The sequence below is a fragment of the Lucilia sericata genome, unplaced genomic scaffold (assembly GCF_015586225.1).
Source record: "Lucilia sericata isolate MDLA Ls3-8-SP2 unplaced genomic scaffold, ASM1558622v1 Contig001117F_arrow, whole genome shotgun sequence".
Taxonomy (NCBI): Eukaryota; Metazoa; Arthropoda; class Insecta; order Diptera; family Calliphoridae; genus Lucilia; species Lucilia sericata.
Genome location: NW_023995089.1, coordinates 41,822 through 60,463, shown reverse-complemented (window position 1 = coordinate 60,463; position 18,642 = coordinate 41,822). Strand labels below are relative to the sequence as shown.

Here is an 18,642-nt window from a genome sequence, read left to right as displayed (position 1 = left end):
AATAATCGATTATTCGAATACAAGATTTTAATCGATTAATCGGATAATTTTCTAAGAATAACCAAATTAAAAGTAGTAATTTTATCGTAAGAGTACTTTTAAATGAATAATTTCACTTTGTTAAACATTTAATCGAATAACCGAATAATTTTATTCGAATAATCGCATAAAATTAATCGATTCTAAGAATATATGTTTACATAAAATTTAAATCAAACATTAATAAATAACCAAAAAGCCAAGTTTTTATTTTGAAAAAAATTAATCGATTAATCGGATAATTTTCTACGAATAACCGAATTAAAATTTATAATTTTATCGTTAGAATAATTTTAAAAAAATAATTTTATATATTTTTTTAAATTTAATCGAATAACCGAATAATTTTAATCGAATAATCGCTTTAAATTAATCGATTATTCGAATATATTTTTACACACCATTTAAATCAAACCTTAATATATAATCAATGAGCAAAATTTTTATCAAAATACACAATTTTGAGAAACATTAATCGATTAATCGGATAATTTCATTCGAATAAACGAATTAAAGTTAATATTTTTATCCTTAGAATATTTTTAATCGCATAGTTTTCGGTTTTAAAATAATTTTAATCGAATAATCGCTTAAAATTAATCGATTATTCGAATATATGTATGTTTACTTAAAACTTAAATCAAACCTTTAATCTTAGCCTCAAAATACAAGATTTTGTAAAAATAATTTTATAATTTTATCATTAGAGTATTTTAAACGAATATTTTGTAAATACTTTTACGAATGATTCTAATCGATTATTCGGTTAATATTAATCGATTATTCGATTAATTTTATTCGATTATTCGAATAATTTTTTAATATTAGTCAAATTATCAAAATCCAACTAAAAATAACTTTCTAGCTAGAAAAAATTATTTTATCTAAATATTTAATCGATTAATCGGTTAATTTTAATCGATTAGTCGAATAATTTTAATCGAGTAATAAATATTTTTATTTAATTTTTTAAGGTCTTCAATAAATAAGAGAAAATTGTATTAATTTCAAAATTTTTTTTTATTTCTCAAACGATTAATCGAATAATTTTTAATTAATCGAATAATTTTTAATTAAACGAATAATTTTTAGTTAAACGAACAATTATTTTTCTAATTAAGAATTAATCGAATAATTTTAATCGAACAATAATTTATTTTCTTTCTTTCAGGAAATTTAGAAAATCTTTAATGGAATAAAATAAAAATAAATTTTCATTTTATTCGATTAATTGATTATTAAATCATTTTCTTTAGTTTTCCTATTATATTTACAATTAGTTTAACTTGTTTAAACAATATTTCGCATATTTTGAAAATTTAAACCGAATAATTTTAATCGATTACTTTAAAACGATTAATTAAATAATTTGGAAAATAGCTGTTGAGATACTTACGGAAATTGTTCCTTAATAAATGTCTGTCCATCTTTCCCTTTATATTTAAATAGTTTTAAAATTCCTTTTTAAAAAACTCCAAACTTTTAACCCTTAATCATACTTGTGTTTAGTTTAAGGGTTAAACCCTTTTTAATGCAATTCTATTGTTTTGAACTGATTGACCTGCCTACTACCAACCGGCATTTGTTGCAAAAGAAGGAAATAAAATGGTTTTATTGCTATAAGTACAGTTTTAGAAAAGACTATTTGTTAATATGCGTCGGCTAATTGTTGAAAAGTTTAATTTAAGACGTTGACGAGAACAGTCGCATTAACTTAAGTTTACGCGATCGCGCACAAGTTTTTAATAACAATTCTAATTTAAAAATAAAAAATAATTGTTTTATTTATTAATAGTAAACTTGATTTTAATAAATCTTTTAAATTGTATATGAAAAGTGTTTTATTTTTTTCTAAAAGTGAGTAAAATTGTGAAGGAGAAAGAAAATCTCTATATTTATAAAAAAAATTATCGAAAAAATAAGTTTGATTTATATCCTTTTTGAAAATAACGGTTATAAAACTACGAATAAATTATTTAAAACAACGAATAAATTTCGGTTTAAATTTGTCAGTGCTTTGTTAAAAAATTATTCATGAAGAATTTAATTTTTGGTTAAAAATAATAAAATAAAATTTAAAAATTATTCGATTAAAATTATCCGGATATTCAAATTTACTTTTTGTTAAATAACTAGATAAATAACTCTTTCTAAATTAAATGTCTATTGTAAATTAAAAAAAATTAAGATAATCGATTAAAGTTATACGATTAACGGATAAAAAATTATTCGAATAATCGATTAAAATTAAAAAAAAATATTTTTATGCTTAGTGTAAATCAAAATATTGGAAAAATTTTAAAATTATATATAAACAATATATTTGAATAAAACGATTAAAATTATTCGAATTATTAACCGAATAAAATTTTCACATAAAGTGAATTTTTTATTAAAAAAATAAATGTTTATGCTGATTTTGTTTGATATTACTCTTTTTAATAAAATTATAAAAAAAAAAAAAAAAAAAATCGAACAATTTTCTAAAATTAACCGATTAAACGAATAAAATTATCCGATTATTTGTATAACTTTTTCATTGATACGAAATATCTTTTTAAATCGTTTAATTATAAAAAAATTGGATTTTCATTAGAAAAAATCATTAACATTCTTTAACGATTAAAGTTATACGAATAAGTTATACGAATAATCGATTAAAATGCAAACGAATAAAATGAAGAAATTTTCTATAAATAAATTTAATTAAATAGAGAGAAATTTTCACATTAGTCAAATTAAAAATTATTCGATTAAAATATCCGATTAATCGCTTAAAATTAACCGATTAATCGACTAAAATTTCTAGCAAAAATTGTTTATTTATAAAAACATTATCTTTAAATGTATTTAATTAGTAAAAAATGATCAGATTTATCGAGTTAAAATTATTCGATTAAAATTATCCGATTAAACGATTAAAATTATTCGATTAATCGATCCAAATTTTTATCACAAATTGTTTAGGACTATTTTGATCGCTAAAATAATATATAAGAATTATTCGAAGACACGTTAAAATGTTATTCGAATAATCGATTAAAATTATCTGGTTAGTCGAGTGGGTTTAACACAAATCAAGTGAAACATCAAATATAAATTATCCTATTAATCGAATAATCGATTAATATTATTCGAATAATCGATTAATATTATTCTAATAATCGATTAAAATTATCCGAATAATTTATTTATTTATTCAAAATATTGTTATTGAACTGATTTATTGAAAAAATAAATTAAAATTATTCGAATAAATAATAAAATTTATTTGAATAATCGTTTAAAATTATCCGGTTATCCAAATAAAATTAACATATTTTCTGTAAATCAATTTAAAAATAAATAATCCGATTAATCGTTAAAAAATTATTCGAATAATCGATTAAAATTATCCGATTAATCGGTAAAAAATATTTAAAATTTTTCGTTATCATATCAAGTCTTGTTTTTGCAACTTATTTTGATAATTTAAATAAATTACTCGAATAATCGAAAAAAATTATTCGAATAATAGATGAAAATTATTCGAATAATCTAGTAAAAATTAATATTTTTTCTTTAAATCAAGTAAACAATTTAAAAGATAAATAGTCCGATTAATCGTTATAAAATTATTCGAATAATCGATTAAAATTATATGATTAATCGGTTAAAAATATTATAAAATTTTCTTTATTATTTAATATCTAGTTTTTAAAACTTATTTTGATAATTAAAAAAAATATTCGAATAATCAACAAAATTTATTCGAATAATCGGTTAAAATTATTCGAATAATCTAACAAAAATTAGCATATTTTCTGTAAATCAAGTAAACAATTGAAAAAATAAATAATTCGATTAATCGTTAAAAAATTATTCGAATAATCGATTAAAATTATAGGATTAATCGGTTGAAAATATTATAAAATATTCGTTATTATTAAAGGTCTTGCTTTTGCAACTTATTTTGATAATTTAAAAAAATTATTAAAGTTATTCGAATAATCTATAAAATTTATTCGAATAATCGATTAAAATTTTCTGGTTAACCGAATACAATTAAATTTTTTTTTCTGTAAATCAGGTTAATCAATCTAAAAATTAATTGTAATGTTAATCGATTAAAAAATTATTCGAATAATCGATTAAAATTATCCGATTAATCGATAAAAAATATTATAAAATTTTCGTTATTGTTAAAAATCTGGTTTTTGCTGCTTATATTGATAATTAAAAAAAAATATTAGAATTATTCGAATAATCAATAAAGTTTATTCGAATAATCGTTTAATTTTTTTTTGGTTAAGCGAATAAAATTAACATATTTTTCTCAAAATTAAGTGAACAATTTCAAAATAAATGATGAATCGAATAAAAATTATTTGAATAATCGATTAAAATTATCCGATTAATCGGTAAAAATTTTCTTTTGACTCCAGAATTTGAATTATTTGAATAAAATATAAAAATTATACGATTATTCGGTTTCCGAATAATCGATTAAAATTATTCGGTTATTCGAATAAAATTTATATATTTTTATATCAATTGTAAAAAACTTTTAATCGATTAAAAAATTTTCGAATAATCGAATAAAATTATTCGAATAATCTATTAAAAATTTAAGAAAAACTCACATCTTACATGATTTAATTTTTGTTTATCGGAGTAATGCATAACATTATTCGAATAATCGATTAAAATAATTCGATTAATCGATTAAGGAAGAAAGAAAACCCAGAATTTTGTAGAAAAACCTGTCCACTGTTTAATCTAGAACAATTATTAATAATTGACCTTAATTGAACCGTTTAATAATGTGTTTTGTGGTAATTATTTTCAAAACCCTTTTAACACATTATTAGCATAATAATTATCATAATGCATTCATTCATTCAATCACTTATTTTGTGCATAATATCGTATGCATTTCGTAAGTTGTCTGCAGTTCGATCATAAAAAAAAACATGTTATAAATACTTACATACATATAGTTTGATGTTATCTGTATGTATAATATTTGTTTAAATAATAATTTAAATGTTAATAACAATCAGTTACTACTGATCATTAAAGACGACAAAAAAGGTTAAACAAAAAAGTGTTATTAAAATTAAAAAATTTTTTTTAAAAAATTCTACTATATACTACTTATAACTAATAATGTGTAAATTGTGATCTTTTTAACGAGCTGTTATTATTACTGTTTTGCTGTCATTATACTAATAATTTTGTTCATAGTACGACTAACTTAATTTTATTTTTTTTATTATTTTCTTAAAGTTGTTTATTTAGATCTAATTAAAAATGCAATAAAATAAAATTCATATATAAACAAATTTAACCTTTAACACCTTTTTTGAAAAAATAAAAAAATTAAAACAAAAATCCCCTTGACTACCAAGAGATTTATTACAAATTTTAAATTATCTCTAGATTTATTGTTTTATCTTTCATTTTAGTCTTAATAATTTATAACTGTTAATGATGCCGAAACGTTCTCCCAGATTGATGATCAAGTCGACAAGGAAATATGTCAAATATTTGACGGTTTTATTTGTCATATTTTTAGCTTTAGTGGGTGTATTCTGTACGGTATTTTCGAAAATATTCGTTAATCGTTTTATAGACAGTGTAAGTATTTAATAAAGCTGACTGAAGAACAGACTACATTTCAAACTTTGTTCAAGACTATAGATCTGACTTCAATATAAACTGTAGACCAGACTACGGTCCTGACTATAGACTAGACTCTGGACCATACTGTAGTCTAGGCAATGGACCAGAATATACTCTAAATTATAAGTCAGCTAGAGTCGAGGCTTTAGAACAGATCAGAGCCCAGACTATAAACGAGACTATAGTCTAGATTGGAGATTAAATTAAAGATCAGACAACGGTCCAGAATATAATCCAGACTATAGTCCACTAAAGACAAGACTATAGACTAGTCTAACGACCAGACAATAGAACAGTCTATAGACCAGACTATAGAGTAGACTAAAGACCAATCTATAGTCTAGACAATAAACCAGACTATAGTATAAACCAGACCAGACTATAGTTTAGACTATGGACCAAACTATATTCCAGATTATAGACTATACTATAGTCTAGACTATTGACTATACTATAGTCTAGACTATTGACTATACTATAGTCTAGACTATTGACTATACTATAGTCTAGACTATTGACTATACTATAGTCTAGACTATTGACTATACTATAGTCTAGACTATTGACTATACTATAGTCTAGACTATTGACTATACTATAGTCTAGACTATAGACCAGACTATAATCCAGACTATAGACCAGATTATAGTCCAGACTATAGACCAGACTATAGTCTAGACTATAGACCAGACTATAGTCTAGACTATAGACTAGACTATAGTCTAGACTATAGACTAGACTATAGTCTAGACTATAGACCAGACTATAGTCTAGAATATAGACCAGACTATAGTCTAGACTATAGACCAGACTATAGTAGTATAGACTATAGACCAGACTATAGTAGTATAGACTATAGACCAGACCATAGTCTAAACTATTGACCAGACTATAGTTTAGACTATAGACAAGACTGTAGTTTTGACTATGGACCAGACTATAGTCTTGACTATGGATCAGACTACAGTCTAGAATATAGACAAGACTGTAGTCTTGACTATGAACCAGACTATGGACCAGACTATAGCCTAGAATATTGAACAGACTATAGCCTACACAATAAACTAGACTATAGCTCAAACTATAGACTATAATATAGACTAAGCTATAGACTAGACTATAGACCAGATTATAGTCTACACTATAGACTAGACTATAGTATAGACTATAGTCCCGACTATAGTCTAGACCATAGTATGGACTATAGTCACGACTATAGCCTAGACTATAAACCAGACTATAGTCTAGACTATAGTCCCGACTATAACCAAGACTATAGATCAGACTATAGTCTACACTACAGACCAGACTATAATCCACACTAGAAACCACACTATAGTCTAAATTAGAGAAAAGACTAAAGTCTAGACTAGAGAAAAGACTGTAGTCTAGACTATATACCAGACTATAATCTAGACTAGAGACCAGACTATAGTCTACACTAGGGACCAGACCATAGACCAGACTTTTTACCGAACTAAAGTTGATAACTAGACTACAGTCTAGACCACGAAAGAAGCCAGATTTTAGACTTAAGAAAATTTAATTTTTTTTTATATTTTTCCAGTACATGATCCTACGTCCCGGTAATAAAATTGTGGATATGTGGTTAAGTCCCGATGTCAATGTTACCATAGACATTCACTTCTTTAACTGGACTAATTCTGAAGATTTTTATAAAACCAAAGTGAAACCTAAAGTTGAGGAAGTGGGTCCATATAGTTTTCTAGAAATACCTAAAAAAGAAATTTTTCAATGGCATCCTGAAAATAATACCGTGGACTATGGTAAAAAACATTGGTACTATTTCGATGAGACCAAAAGTGAAAGGCCTTTGGAGGATAAATTGGTGACAGTGAATGGTTTGCTGGTGGTGAGTAATTAAGAGAAAGAGAGATGAGTTAAAAATTTTGTATTATTAAATATTCTTAATACCAAATGTTTAGGCGGCCGCTTCGAAAACCCGCGATTGGAACTATGTGAAACGGGCCGTAGTGGATATGGCTTTGAGATTATATAAAAATGGTATTGTTTGGAAACATACGGCAGAGGAGTTTTTCTTTAAGGGTTTTGAGGATAATATAGTGAATTTATTGTCAATATTTCCCTCCTCCTTTCGCAGTTCAATGGGTATATTTGTACCCTGGGATCGTATAGGTTTTATATATGGTGTAAGTACAGTTATCACTAATAGCTGCGACATACATAATTATATTTGAATCCTCTACAGCGCAATGGCAGCACTGATTTATTGGGCACTCACACTATTAGCACTGGCGCGGGCAATATGGATGAATTTGGTCAAATAGTTTTGTGGAAGGGTAAAAACTATTCTGAACCTTTACCCCAAGCCTGTTCATCCGTCAAGGGATCAGCGGGTGAATTCCAGAAAACTAATCTCAAAAAGAATGAATCAATACAGTATTTTTTCTCGGATTTTTGTCGAACCATCAACTTGGATTATGTTGACGAGTACATGGTAGAGGGTATTAAGGGTTATCGTTATATAATCTCACCAAATACTTTCGATAATGGTACCTTAAATCCTGCTAATGAATGTTTTTGTAATGGCGAATGTTTACCCTATGGTGCTGTAAATATATCGGGTTGTTGGTTTGGTCTACCCGTTTTCATATCAAATCCTCATTTTTTGGATGCTGATCCTTTCTATGCCTCCAAAATAGACGGTATGAAACCGGAGTCAGATAAACATTTAACTACGGCCGTCTTGGATCCTCGAACGGGATTTATGTTGGAACTTAAGGGCCGTTTGCAATTGAATTTCTACATACAGCCCAGTTCTCATATAAGGTAATAACTGATCATTTAAACTGAAATCGTTTGAAGCTAAATGTCTTAAATTTTACCCCTCTCTCCCTCTAGATCTTATCAAAACACACGCCGCATGCTTTTCCCTATCTTTTGGTTCGACATGCATATGCGCATTTCTAAAAAATCCGCCCTATTACTCAGAATCATGAACAACCTTCAACTGTATTGTCATATCTTTGGTGCCTCTATAATCTTCATATCCCTTCTCTTCTTTATCTGGCAGCCCCTGAAACGCATGTGGAATAAACGTTATACTCATCACATGCAAATCAACACCTTGGCCGATGATGATGAGGATTACAGTAGTAAACAGAAAGACTTCAAGACGCGCGATTCTTTATATAGTTTACCTCCTAATTTTCCCACACTCCTATACATTTCACATCCACGCCGCAGTTTACCGGTTATCATATCTCAGTTGGATGAGAGCGAGGCGTTAAATTCATGTCTAGACGATAATCAGCGAGAGGAGTTTGAGCAAGAGTTAGAGACAATGGTTGATCATATCGGAAATAAAAGTTGATAGATTTTACTTATAGTAGTTAGTTAAGTATTAAAGTCATTTAAATATAGACATTTCTAGTTTAAATGAGGTTTAATTCAGCTTTAGCTGAATTATAGCCTGATATAGTTTTTTATTAAGAGGTGGTTTTAAGTAAAATACTCCTTAAATTGTAAATATACACACATACACATACATATCAATATTATCACATATTAATTTGTGAGATTTTATAATAAAATAGTTGTGATTAATCTCGAGCACGATAAAAAGGTGAGTCTTAACAAATTTCAGTAACGACGGACAAAATTTTGATTATATTAGAGACTAGACTTTAGACTAACTAACTATGGACTAGACTGTAGACTAGACTATAGACTAGACTAGACTAGACTATAGACTAGACTATAGAGACTATAGACTAGACTATAGACTAGACTATAGACTAGACTATAGACTAGACTATAGACTAGACTATAGACTAGACTATAGACTAGACTATAGACTAGACTATAGACTAGACTATAGACTAGACTATAGACTAGACTATAGACTAGACTATAGACTAGACTATAGACTAGACTCTAGACTAGACTATAGACTAGACTATAGACTAGACTATAGACTAGACTATAGACTAGACTATAGACTAGACTAGACTAGACTATAGACTAGACTATAGACTAGACTATAGACTAGACTATAGACTAGACTATAGACTAGACTATAGACTAGACTATAGACTAGACTATAGACTAGACTATAGACTAGACTATAGACTAGACTATAGCTAGACTATAGACTAGACTATAGACTAGACTATAGACTAGACTATAGACTAGACTATAGACTAGACTATAGACTAGACTATAGACTAGACTATAGACTAGACTATAGACTAGACTATAGACTAGACTATAGACTAGACTATAGACTAGACTATAGACTAGACTATAGACTAGACTATAGACTAGACTATAGACTAGACTATAGACTAGACTATAGACTAGACTATAGACTAGACTATAGACTAGACTATAGACTAGACTATAGACTAGACTATAGACTAGACTATAGACTAGACTATAGACTAGACTATAGACTAGACTATAGACTAGACTATAGACTAGACTATAGACTAGACTATAGACTAGACTATAGACTAGACTATAGACTAGACTATAGACTAGACTATAGACTAGACTATAGACTAGACTATAGACTAGACTATAGACTAGACTATAGACTAGACTATAGACTAGACTATAGACTAGACTATAGACTAGACTATAGACTAGACTATAGACTAGACTATAGACTAGACTAGACTAGACTAGACTATAGACTAGACTATAGACTAGACTATAGACTAGACTATAGACTAGACTATAGACTAGACTATAGACTAGACTATAGACTAGACTATAGACTAGACTATAGACTAGACTATAGACTAGACTATAGACTAGACTATAGACTAGACTATAGACTATAGACTAGACTATAGACTAGACTATAGACTAGACTATAGACTAGACTATAGACTAGACTATAGACTAGACTTTAATTTGTTAGCTGAATTTATAATAATTATTCAGCTGAATTGTAAATGAGTCCAGCTGAATGTAAAATTTTGCTATAAATTTATTATTTTTTAACTATTTTTCTAAAATTCTTCAGCTGAATTGCATTTGCAGCTCGCTGAATGGGATATTTATGCCAACAAAGTCATTGCATTGAATTGGTATTTTATTAGAAAATTAAATTATTTTATAGTTTTGTGGTAATTTACTTAGCTGAATTAAGATTTTTTTAAATTTAACAGTGTTTTGTTTAATTTAAATACACAAATAACAAGCTGAATTGTGTTTAACAGCAGCTGAATTAAAAATTTTATTATAAAACTTATAATTTTCTTACATTACATCAAAATAACTTAGCTGAATAGCACTTTAAGCTAGCTGAATTGCATATTATGCTAGCTGAATTGGAAATTTGCTAAAAAAATTTTAGAATTTTATAGTTATGTAATAATTTACTTAGCTGAATTGTTAAATGCCTCAGCTGAATTGAGTTGTTAGGAGCTGAATTGTAAATTTTATTAGAAATTTATAGTTTTGAAGTAATTTACTTAGCTGAATAAAGGAAAAACACAGCTGAATTAGGTTCTTAGGCGCTGAATAAGATATTTTGCTGGAAAATTTTAGAATTTTACAGTTTTGAAGTAATTTAGCTTAGCTGAATTAAGTTTTTAGAAGCTAAATTATATATTTTGTTGGAAAATTTTAGAAATTTATAGTTTTGAAGTAATTTTGTTTAGCTGAATTTAGTTTTTACGAGCTATATAAACAAAATGTTTAATAAACTTTTATAATTGCTTAAAAAATTTTATAAAACACAACTGAATTTGATATTTTTTGAGAAAACCTTTTATAGTTTTTGCATATTCCGGTAAAAGTAATTATTTTAATTAGTTTGGTGTACTAGTTGTTTTAGAATTAAGGTAGTTTGTGGCATTTTTAACCCCTCCTATTGCCAAACTTTCTATGGTTTTTCGCAACATGTTTGGGTGTTTTAAAAGAGAAAGGAGAAGGAAAAGGAAAAGGAAAAAAGGATTTTAGATTTGTTGGCAAATAAAAGGTGCAAGTTGTGTGTGCTGAATACTTATTTAAAACATTCCGTGTGTGTTATGCAAAAAGAGTGAGGTTAGTGGTTTTTAAATTTCTAGTTGTTTTTTTTAAGAAAATTTCTTTAAAATTTGCTTTAGTGTTGAGAGGAGTAGGGAAAACATGTGTGCAACTTACCTTTATGATTTCGGCTTGTGGCATTGGTTGCCGTGATATGTGATACTGATACAGTACCATGTACATGCAAGTAGTGGCTACAAATATAGTCAGGTACATTTTAATGGATTTTCCTAACGCCATGTTGGAGATGTTTAGTTGTTTTGGTTGTTTCCGTTTGGTCGAAAAAAGAGAGCTAAACTGAGCTGTTGTTGTTGATGATGATGATGATGGTGGTGGTCCGGTTGAGTTTTGCTTTAACTAAGTAAAGGAATGTGTGGAATAATGATGTTGCTGCTAGTGTCTGACCAGTTTGTGGACTATTTAAAGCTGTAGTTGTTTGTTTAGTTTATAGTTTAACAAGTTTTTTTTTCCTTTTTTCCTCAGGTTTTAAAAAGGTTTACTCGTTTCTTCAATTAAGTATTTTGTAGTAATTTGTTTTTTAGTTTTTCTTGCTTTACAAATCTCTCACTCTTGGGTTTTTAGTTTAACGGGGAAATGTGTTAAAGTTTTAGTTTACTTTCTTGCCAAGTTGCTAATGATTGTTTTTTTGCAAAAAAAATTTTAAAATTTTTCTCTCAAACTTTGTGCTAAAGTTGCAATTAGTTGCTAATTATTTGTTTTTAAACAGCTGTAAACAAATTGTTTTAAATATTAAAAAAATTTAAAAAAAATCTAAATTAAATTTTTACATATTTTCTAGTTCAAAACTTACCTTGTGTCTTTTGGAGTATTTCAATAGATGTCTTAAGTTGGGCACATCTATATAAAGTATTCGTTGTAATTGTTTAATTAAAACAAACATTTCTGTAAAGAAAAATTTGAAAAAATTTGCCATTAAATTAAAGATTTCAACAAATTCAAACAAATTAAACACTAAGGCGTATGATTGTTATTAATTCCAAATAAATGTCAAAAAAATTAAGTATACGCTAAGGCGGCTTAGCTTCATATATACATTTATTAAAATAATATAAAATTTATATTTTTTTTTTTTTTCAACACAATTCTTTCACAGACACAATTCTTGTTAAAGGTGTGGTTGCACTACTTTCATCTAGAACGTCTGGCCATCTCGTAACCTTGCCCAAGATCTTTATAAGTTAATATTGTTATTGGTATAAAAAATAGTTCAATAATTGATAATTTAACAATAATTTGATAACAAACTATATAACACAATGTCAGCTGCTGCTGCTGATAACAATAGAATTTCTTTGTAATTTTTTTATCAAACACTACGATGATATTTAATTAAAATTCGAAAAAAAATTTTGTAAAACATAACACAAAACAACAACTACTAATGTAATTAAAAACATCGTAGAAATTATTTAACATTTAGATTTATTAACAATTTATTTAATTTTTCTTAAAAATATTTTTTTTTAAAAAATATTATTTTTGAAAAATTTTATTCGATTAATCAAATAATTTTAATCGATTAACCGGTTAACTATCATCATTTCTTCACCTTTTCATTTTAGTAATTACAATTATCTTAAAAAAACAATTTGTTTATTCGCTTAATAAAATAATTGTAATCGAATAATTTTAATCGATTAATTGAATATTTTTAAACGATTAAAAGGTTAACTTTCATTCGAATAACGATTAATCGGTTAACTTTCATAATGATATTACTTTTTCCTACAACAAATTAATTTTTTCATAAAAAAAACTTTTTTGAAAATTTTTATTCGATTAATCGAATAATTTTATTCCATTAATCGGTTAACTTTCATGATTTGTTGGCCTTTTCAATGTATTTAATTCTTTTTCACAGAAAAAACGATCAAAAACTATATTTTTAAAAATTTTATTCGATTAATCGAATAATTTTAATAAATTAATCGAATAATTTCAAACGAATAATCGGTTAACTATCATAATTTTTTGACTATTTCATTTAATTTATTAATTTTTTACAAAAAAAAAAAAAAAATTTTTTTTAATCGGTTAACTATCATCATTTATTCACCTTTTCAATTTAATAATTAAATTTTTCTTAAACGACAATTTTTTTTAATTTTTATTCGATTAATAAAATAATTTTAATCGATTAATCGAATAATTTTAATCGATTATTCTAATATTTTTAAACGATTAATCGGTTAACTTTCATAATGTTTTTACTTATATGAAAAATTAATTTGTAGTACGAAAACTACAAATTAATTTTTCATAAAAAAAAAACTTTTTTGAAAATGTTTATTCGATTAATCGAACAATTTTAATCGATTAATCTGTTAACTTTCATGATTTGTTGACCATTTCAATTCATTTAATTCTTTTTCACAGAAAAACGATCAAAAACTATATTTTTAAATATTTTATTCCCTTAATCGAATAATTTTAATCGATTAATCGAATTATTTCAAACGAATAATCGGTTAACTATCATAATTTTTTGACTATTTCATTCAATTTATTAATACTTTACAAAAAATAAACAAACATTCCTTTTTTAAATTTTATTCGATTAATCGAATAATTTTAATCGATTAACCGGTTAACTATCATCATTTATTCACCTTTTTAAATTTTTCTTATTCGATTAATAAAATAATTTTAATCGATTAATCGAATAATTTGAACCGATTAATCGAGTAATTTTAATCGGTTAATCGAATAATTTTAATCGATTAATCGGTTTACTATTATAATTTATTGTCCATTTCAATTTATTTACTTCTTTTTCACAGTAAAACGTTCAAAAACTATATTTCGAAAAATTTTATTCGATTAATCGAATAATTTTAATCATTAATCGGTTAACTTTAATCGATTAATCGGTTAACTTTAATTTTTTTCCATACTACTAACTAATTTTTCATAGAAAAACTATTTTTTTGGAAAATTTGTATTCGGTTAATCGAATAATTTTAATCGAATAATCGATTAACTTTTATAAATTTTTTGTAATTTTAATTTATCAAAAACTTTACTAACCAAAAAATCAGTTATTTTAAGCCATTAAACGGCTAATTAGAAACGATTAATCGGTTATATATAAAAAATTATTCGAATAATTTTTTATTCGCATCAAATTTATAGAATATTTTATGTTCAATTTCAGGCATTATTAATTTTAATAAAATGAAATTAATTATTTTCATTAATTTAATGTATAATTTTAATCGATTAATCGAATAAAATTGAATCGGTTATTCGAATAATTTTTTATTCGTAGTAAATTTTTGAAGCATATTTCATTTTACTAAGTAGAAAATAATTATAAAAAAAATCGGATATTTTTAATCGATTAACCGAATAAATTTGAATCGTTTATTCGAATAATTTTTTATTCGCTTAGATTTTAAGGCTTATTTCAATTTACTAAGAGGACATCATTTTTTCTGCAATTAAACGAAAATTTTTAATCGATTAATCGTATAAAGTTTAATCGGTTATTCGAATAATTTTAATCGATTATAAAAAATTGTTTAAACATTATTTAATTAAAAAAATTTAATGTTAAATTAAAAAATCTAAATTTTGGGTAAATTTGTATTCGATTAATCGAATAATTTTAATCGGTTATTCGAATATTTTTTTTTTTTTCAATTATTCGTTTTAAAATAGAAAAAGATATTCAGAATTCAAGTAAATTTTTATTCGATTAAACGTTCTCACCGAATTTTCTCAACTAATTACAGTTCAAAATGCTGCGATGTTGTTTTAATTTGTTTACTCTTATTGCATTTTTGCTACTTCAATTTAGGTTTTGATTAAAATTTTTATTTTTACCCTCAATTTTTTCTCTGTTGAATTCTGTAAGGCACAACAAATACAACAAAATTTCTTTTATTAATTTTGTTTAAAAAATGAAATCAAGGTCTTGTTTTAGTTTCATTTCTGTATTTTTTTTTTTCAAAATAAATAAAAAAAAATCCACAAAAAATATTGAGAAAAACACTGCATAAAATAATTTTACTAACGGAAAACACAACAACAACATAAAATTGTTATTAATGTGTTGTTATTTGTAGTTTGTAGAGTGTAAAAAAAAGAGTGTAAGGGAAATTAAAAGGAGTGAAGTGTAAAGTACCCAGAGTAGTACATTTACTCACGTACTCATGCTTACATTCATTCGTTCATACACACATTTACATGTTAAAAATGTTGTGTAGTGAAAATTAAAGTTGTTGTTGCTTTCGTTTGTTTTTGTTTATTTATTATTATTGTATGCCTGTTTGCCTGCAAATGTTGTTGTTATTCAAATATTTGTTTGTTTACTATTCTTTTCGCTCGTTCGTTTGCTCCCGTTATATGTATTTACAATTTGTGTGGAAAAAAAACGGTTGCATGTATTCATGAATGTATTGTAAGGCATGAGTGGGGTTTGGTGGGAGCAACAACAACAACAGTAATAAGGAAGCAATGGAAAACGGTTTTGCATTTTTAAATAACAGTGTATGAATTTAAAAATAGAGCAGCACTATCTCAAACTGTTCGATCAGTTCGTTTAGTTCGGATTTAGATCTAGTTCTGTTCTGTTCTAGTTCTGTTCTAGTTCTGTTCTAGTTCTGTTCTAGTTCTGTTCTAGTTCTGTTCTAGTTCTGTTCTAGTTCTGTTCTAGTTCTGTTCTAGTTCTGTTCTAGTTCTGTTCTAGTTCTGTTCTAGTTCTGTTCTAGTTCTGTTCTAGTTCTGTTCTAGTTCTGTTCTAGTTCTGTTCTTGTTCTGTTCTAGTTATGTTCTAGTTATGTTCTAGTTCTGTTCTTGTTCTAGTTCTGTTCTAGTTCTGTTCTAGTTCTGTTCTAGTTCTGTTCTAGTTCTGTTCTAGTTCTGTTCTAGTTCTGTTCTAGTTCTGTTCTAGTTCTGTTCTTGTTCTGTTCTAGTTCTGTTCTAGTTCTGTTCTAGTTCTGTTTAGTTCTGTTCTAGTTCTGTTCTTGTCTGTTCTAGTTCTGTTCTAGTTCTGTTCTAGTTCTGTTCTAGTTCTGTTCTAGTTCTGTTCTAGTTTCTGTTCTAGTTTTATTCTAGATCTGTTCTAGTTCTGTTCTAGTTCTGTTCTAGTTCTGTTCTAGTTCTGTTCTAGTTCTGTTCTAGTTCTGTTCTAGTTCTGTTCTAGTTCTGTTCTAGTTCTGTTCTAGTTCTGTTCTAGTTCTGTTCTAGTTCTGTTCTAGTTCTGTTCTAGTTCTGTTCTAGTTTTATTCTAGATCTGTTCTAGTTCTGTTCTAGTTATGTTCTAGTTCTGTTCTAGTTCTGTTCTAGTCTGTTCTAGTTCTGTTCTAGTTCTGTTCTAGTTCTGTTCTAGTTCTGTTCTAGTTCTGTTCTAGTTCTGTTCTAGTTCTGTTCTAGTTCTGTTCTAGTTCTGTTCTAGTTCTGTTTTAGTTCTGTTCTAGTTCTGTTCTAGTTCTGTTCTAGTTCTTTACTAGTTTCATTTTCGTCTTAATCACTGTTCATTTTTGTACCGCATAAATGTACAAACAAAAAATTGTTATTTCAAGTAGAATTTATTTTTTTCCATATTTAAAAGCAAAAAAAGTGTAAATGGGTTAAATGGCTGACAGTAGTTGTAATAACAGTTTTACAGGCTCAAATGTCCTGGCTAAAATAAAGCACAAAAATGAAACAGCTCATCGTACACAACATGTCGGTAAAAAACCCAGCCCAGGCAAGTCAAACAAAAAAAATCAAGAGGGGGCAACATGTAAAAAGATTTTCCATCAGATTGTGTATTTTTATTTTATTTTTTTTTTCATGAAATGATTGCGGCCAGAAATTGTAATAGTAATTAAAAAACAGCAAAAAAAAAAGAATATAAAAAACGAAAGACACCATTTTGTGGGTTTATATATTTTTTTGAAAATAAAAAAAGAAACTGAAAAGAAATGTTTAACAGAGCGTATGAATAATATTATTTAATTAATATTAATCATACGTTTTATGACGAAGAGTTTATTATGGTTTCAAGGGTTATTTGTTCTTCTTTCGGAAAGGGAAAAAGAGATTTATTAAGATTTTCTTTTGCTTACCAAAAGAAAACTTGAGGGATTTATGTTCCACAAGATTTAAGTTAATTAACTAAAGAAAAGTAGTTTAAGAGGACGAGCGAAAAATATTTTTTTTACGAACTTTAGAAAATATTAGACTGGACTATCGAAAAGGACTAGAACAGATAAAATAGAACAGAACTAGAACAGAACTAGAACAGAACTAGAAAAGAACTAGAACAGAACTAAACAGAACTAGAACAGAACTAGAACAGAACTAGAACAGAACTAGAACAGAACTAGAACAGAACTAGAACAGAACTAGAACAGAACTAGAACAGAACTAGAACAGAACTAGAACAGAACTAGAACACCAGAACAGAACTAGAACAGAACTAGAACAGAACTAGAACAGAATTAGAACAGAACTAGAACTAGAACAGAACTAGAACAGAACTAGAACAGAACTAGAACAGAACTAGAATAGAACTAGAACAGAACTAGAACAGAACTAGAACAGAACTAGAACAGAACTAGAACAGAACTAGAACAGAACTAGAACAGAACTAGAACGATAGAACAGAACTAGAACAGAACTGAACAGAATTAGAACAGAACAGAACTAGAACAGAACTAGAACAGAACTAGAACAGAACTACAACAGAACTAGAACAGAATTAGAACAGAACTAGAACAGAACTAGAACAGAACTAGAACAGAACTAGAACAGAACTAGAACAGAACTAGAACAGAACTAGAATAGAACTAGAACAGAACTAGAACAGAACTAGAACAGAACTAGAACAGAACTAGAACAGAACTAGAACAGAACTAGAACAGAACTAAACAGAATAGAACAGAACTAGAACAGAACTAGAACAGAACT

The 18,642-nt window shown here is 26.6% G+C and overlaps 2 protein-coding genes across 2 annotated transcripts in view; one reads left to right on the top strand and one right to left on the bottom strand.

Moving 5' to 3' along the window:
* LOC119610099 (galactosylgalactosylxylosylprotein 3-beta-glucuronosyltransferase P-like) overlaps window positions 1-12,891 on the bottom strand; it is a 42,129-nt gene extending 29,238 nt beyond the window's left edge. The window contains exons 1-3 of the mRNA XM_037965198.1: window positions 12,841-12,891; window positions 12,536-12,627; window positions 11,842-12,451 (exon numbers count right to left, since the gene is read on the bottom strand). Of these exons, the coding sequence (XP_037821126.1) occupies window positions 11,842-11,964 (123 nt within the window). The 5' untranslated portion in view covers window positions 11,965-12,451; window positions 12,536-12,627; window positions 12,841-12,891. The remainder of the gene's footprint in view (window positions 1-11,841; window positions 12,452-12,535; window positions 12,628-12,840) is intronic.
* Window positions 1,701-9,309, top strand: LOC119610098 (protein croquemort-like). Its single transcript, XM_037965197.1, has 6 exons — window positions 1,701-1,896; window positions 5,487-5,658; window positions 7,271-7,576; window positions 7,650-7,874; window positions 7,934-8,514; window positions 8,587-9,309. Exons 2-6 carry the CDS (start codon window positions 5,509-5,511, stop codon window positions 9,056-9,058), a joined length of 1,734 nt encoding a protein of 577 aa, XP_037821125.1. The 5' UTR covers window positions 1,701-1,896; window positions 5,487-5,508; the 3' UTR covers window positions 9,059-9,309.
* Window positions 12,892-18,642: the final 5,751 nt, after the last annotated feature.

Bases quoted from the DNA above. Each gene is read 5' to 3' on its own strand.
- LOC119610098 (XM_037965197.1), top strand. From the start codon at position 5,509: ATGATGCCGAAACGTTCTCCCAGATTGATGATCAAGTCGACAAGGAAA. The intron at 5,659-7,270 runs GTAAGTATTTAA...ATATTTTTCCAG, and splicing joins TTAATCGTTTTATAGACAGT to TACATGATCCTACGTCCCGG. The intron at 7,577-7,649 runs GTGAGTAATTAA...CCAAATGTTTAG, and splicing joins CAGTGAATGGTTTGCTGGTG to GCGGCCGCTTCGAAAACCCG.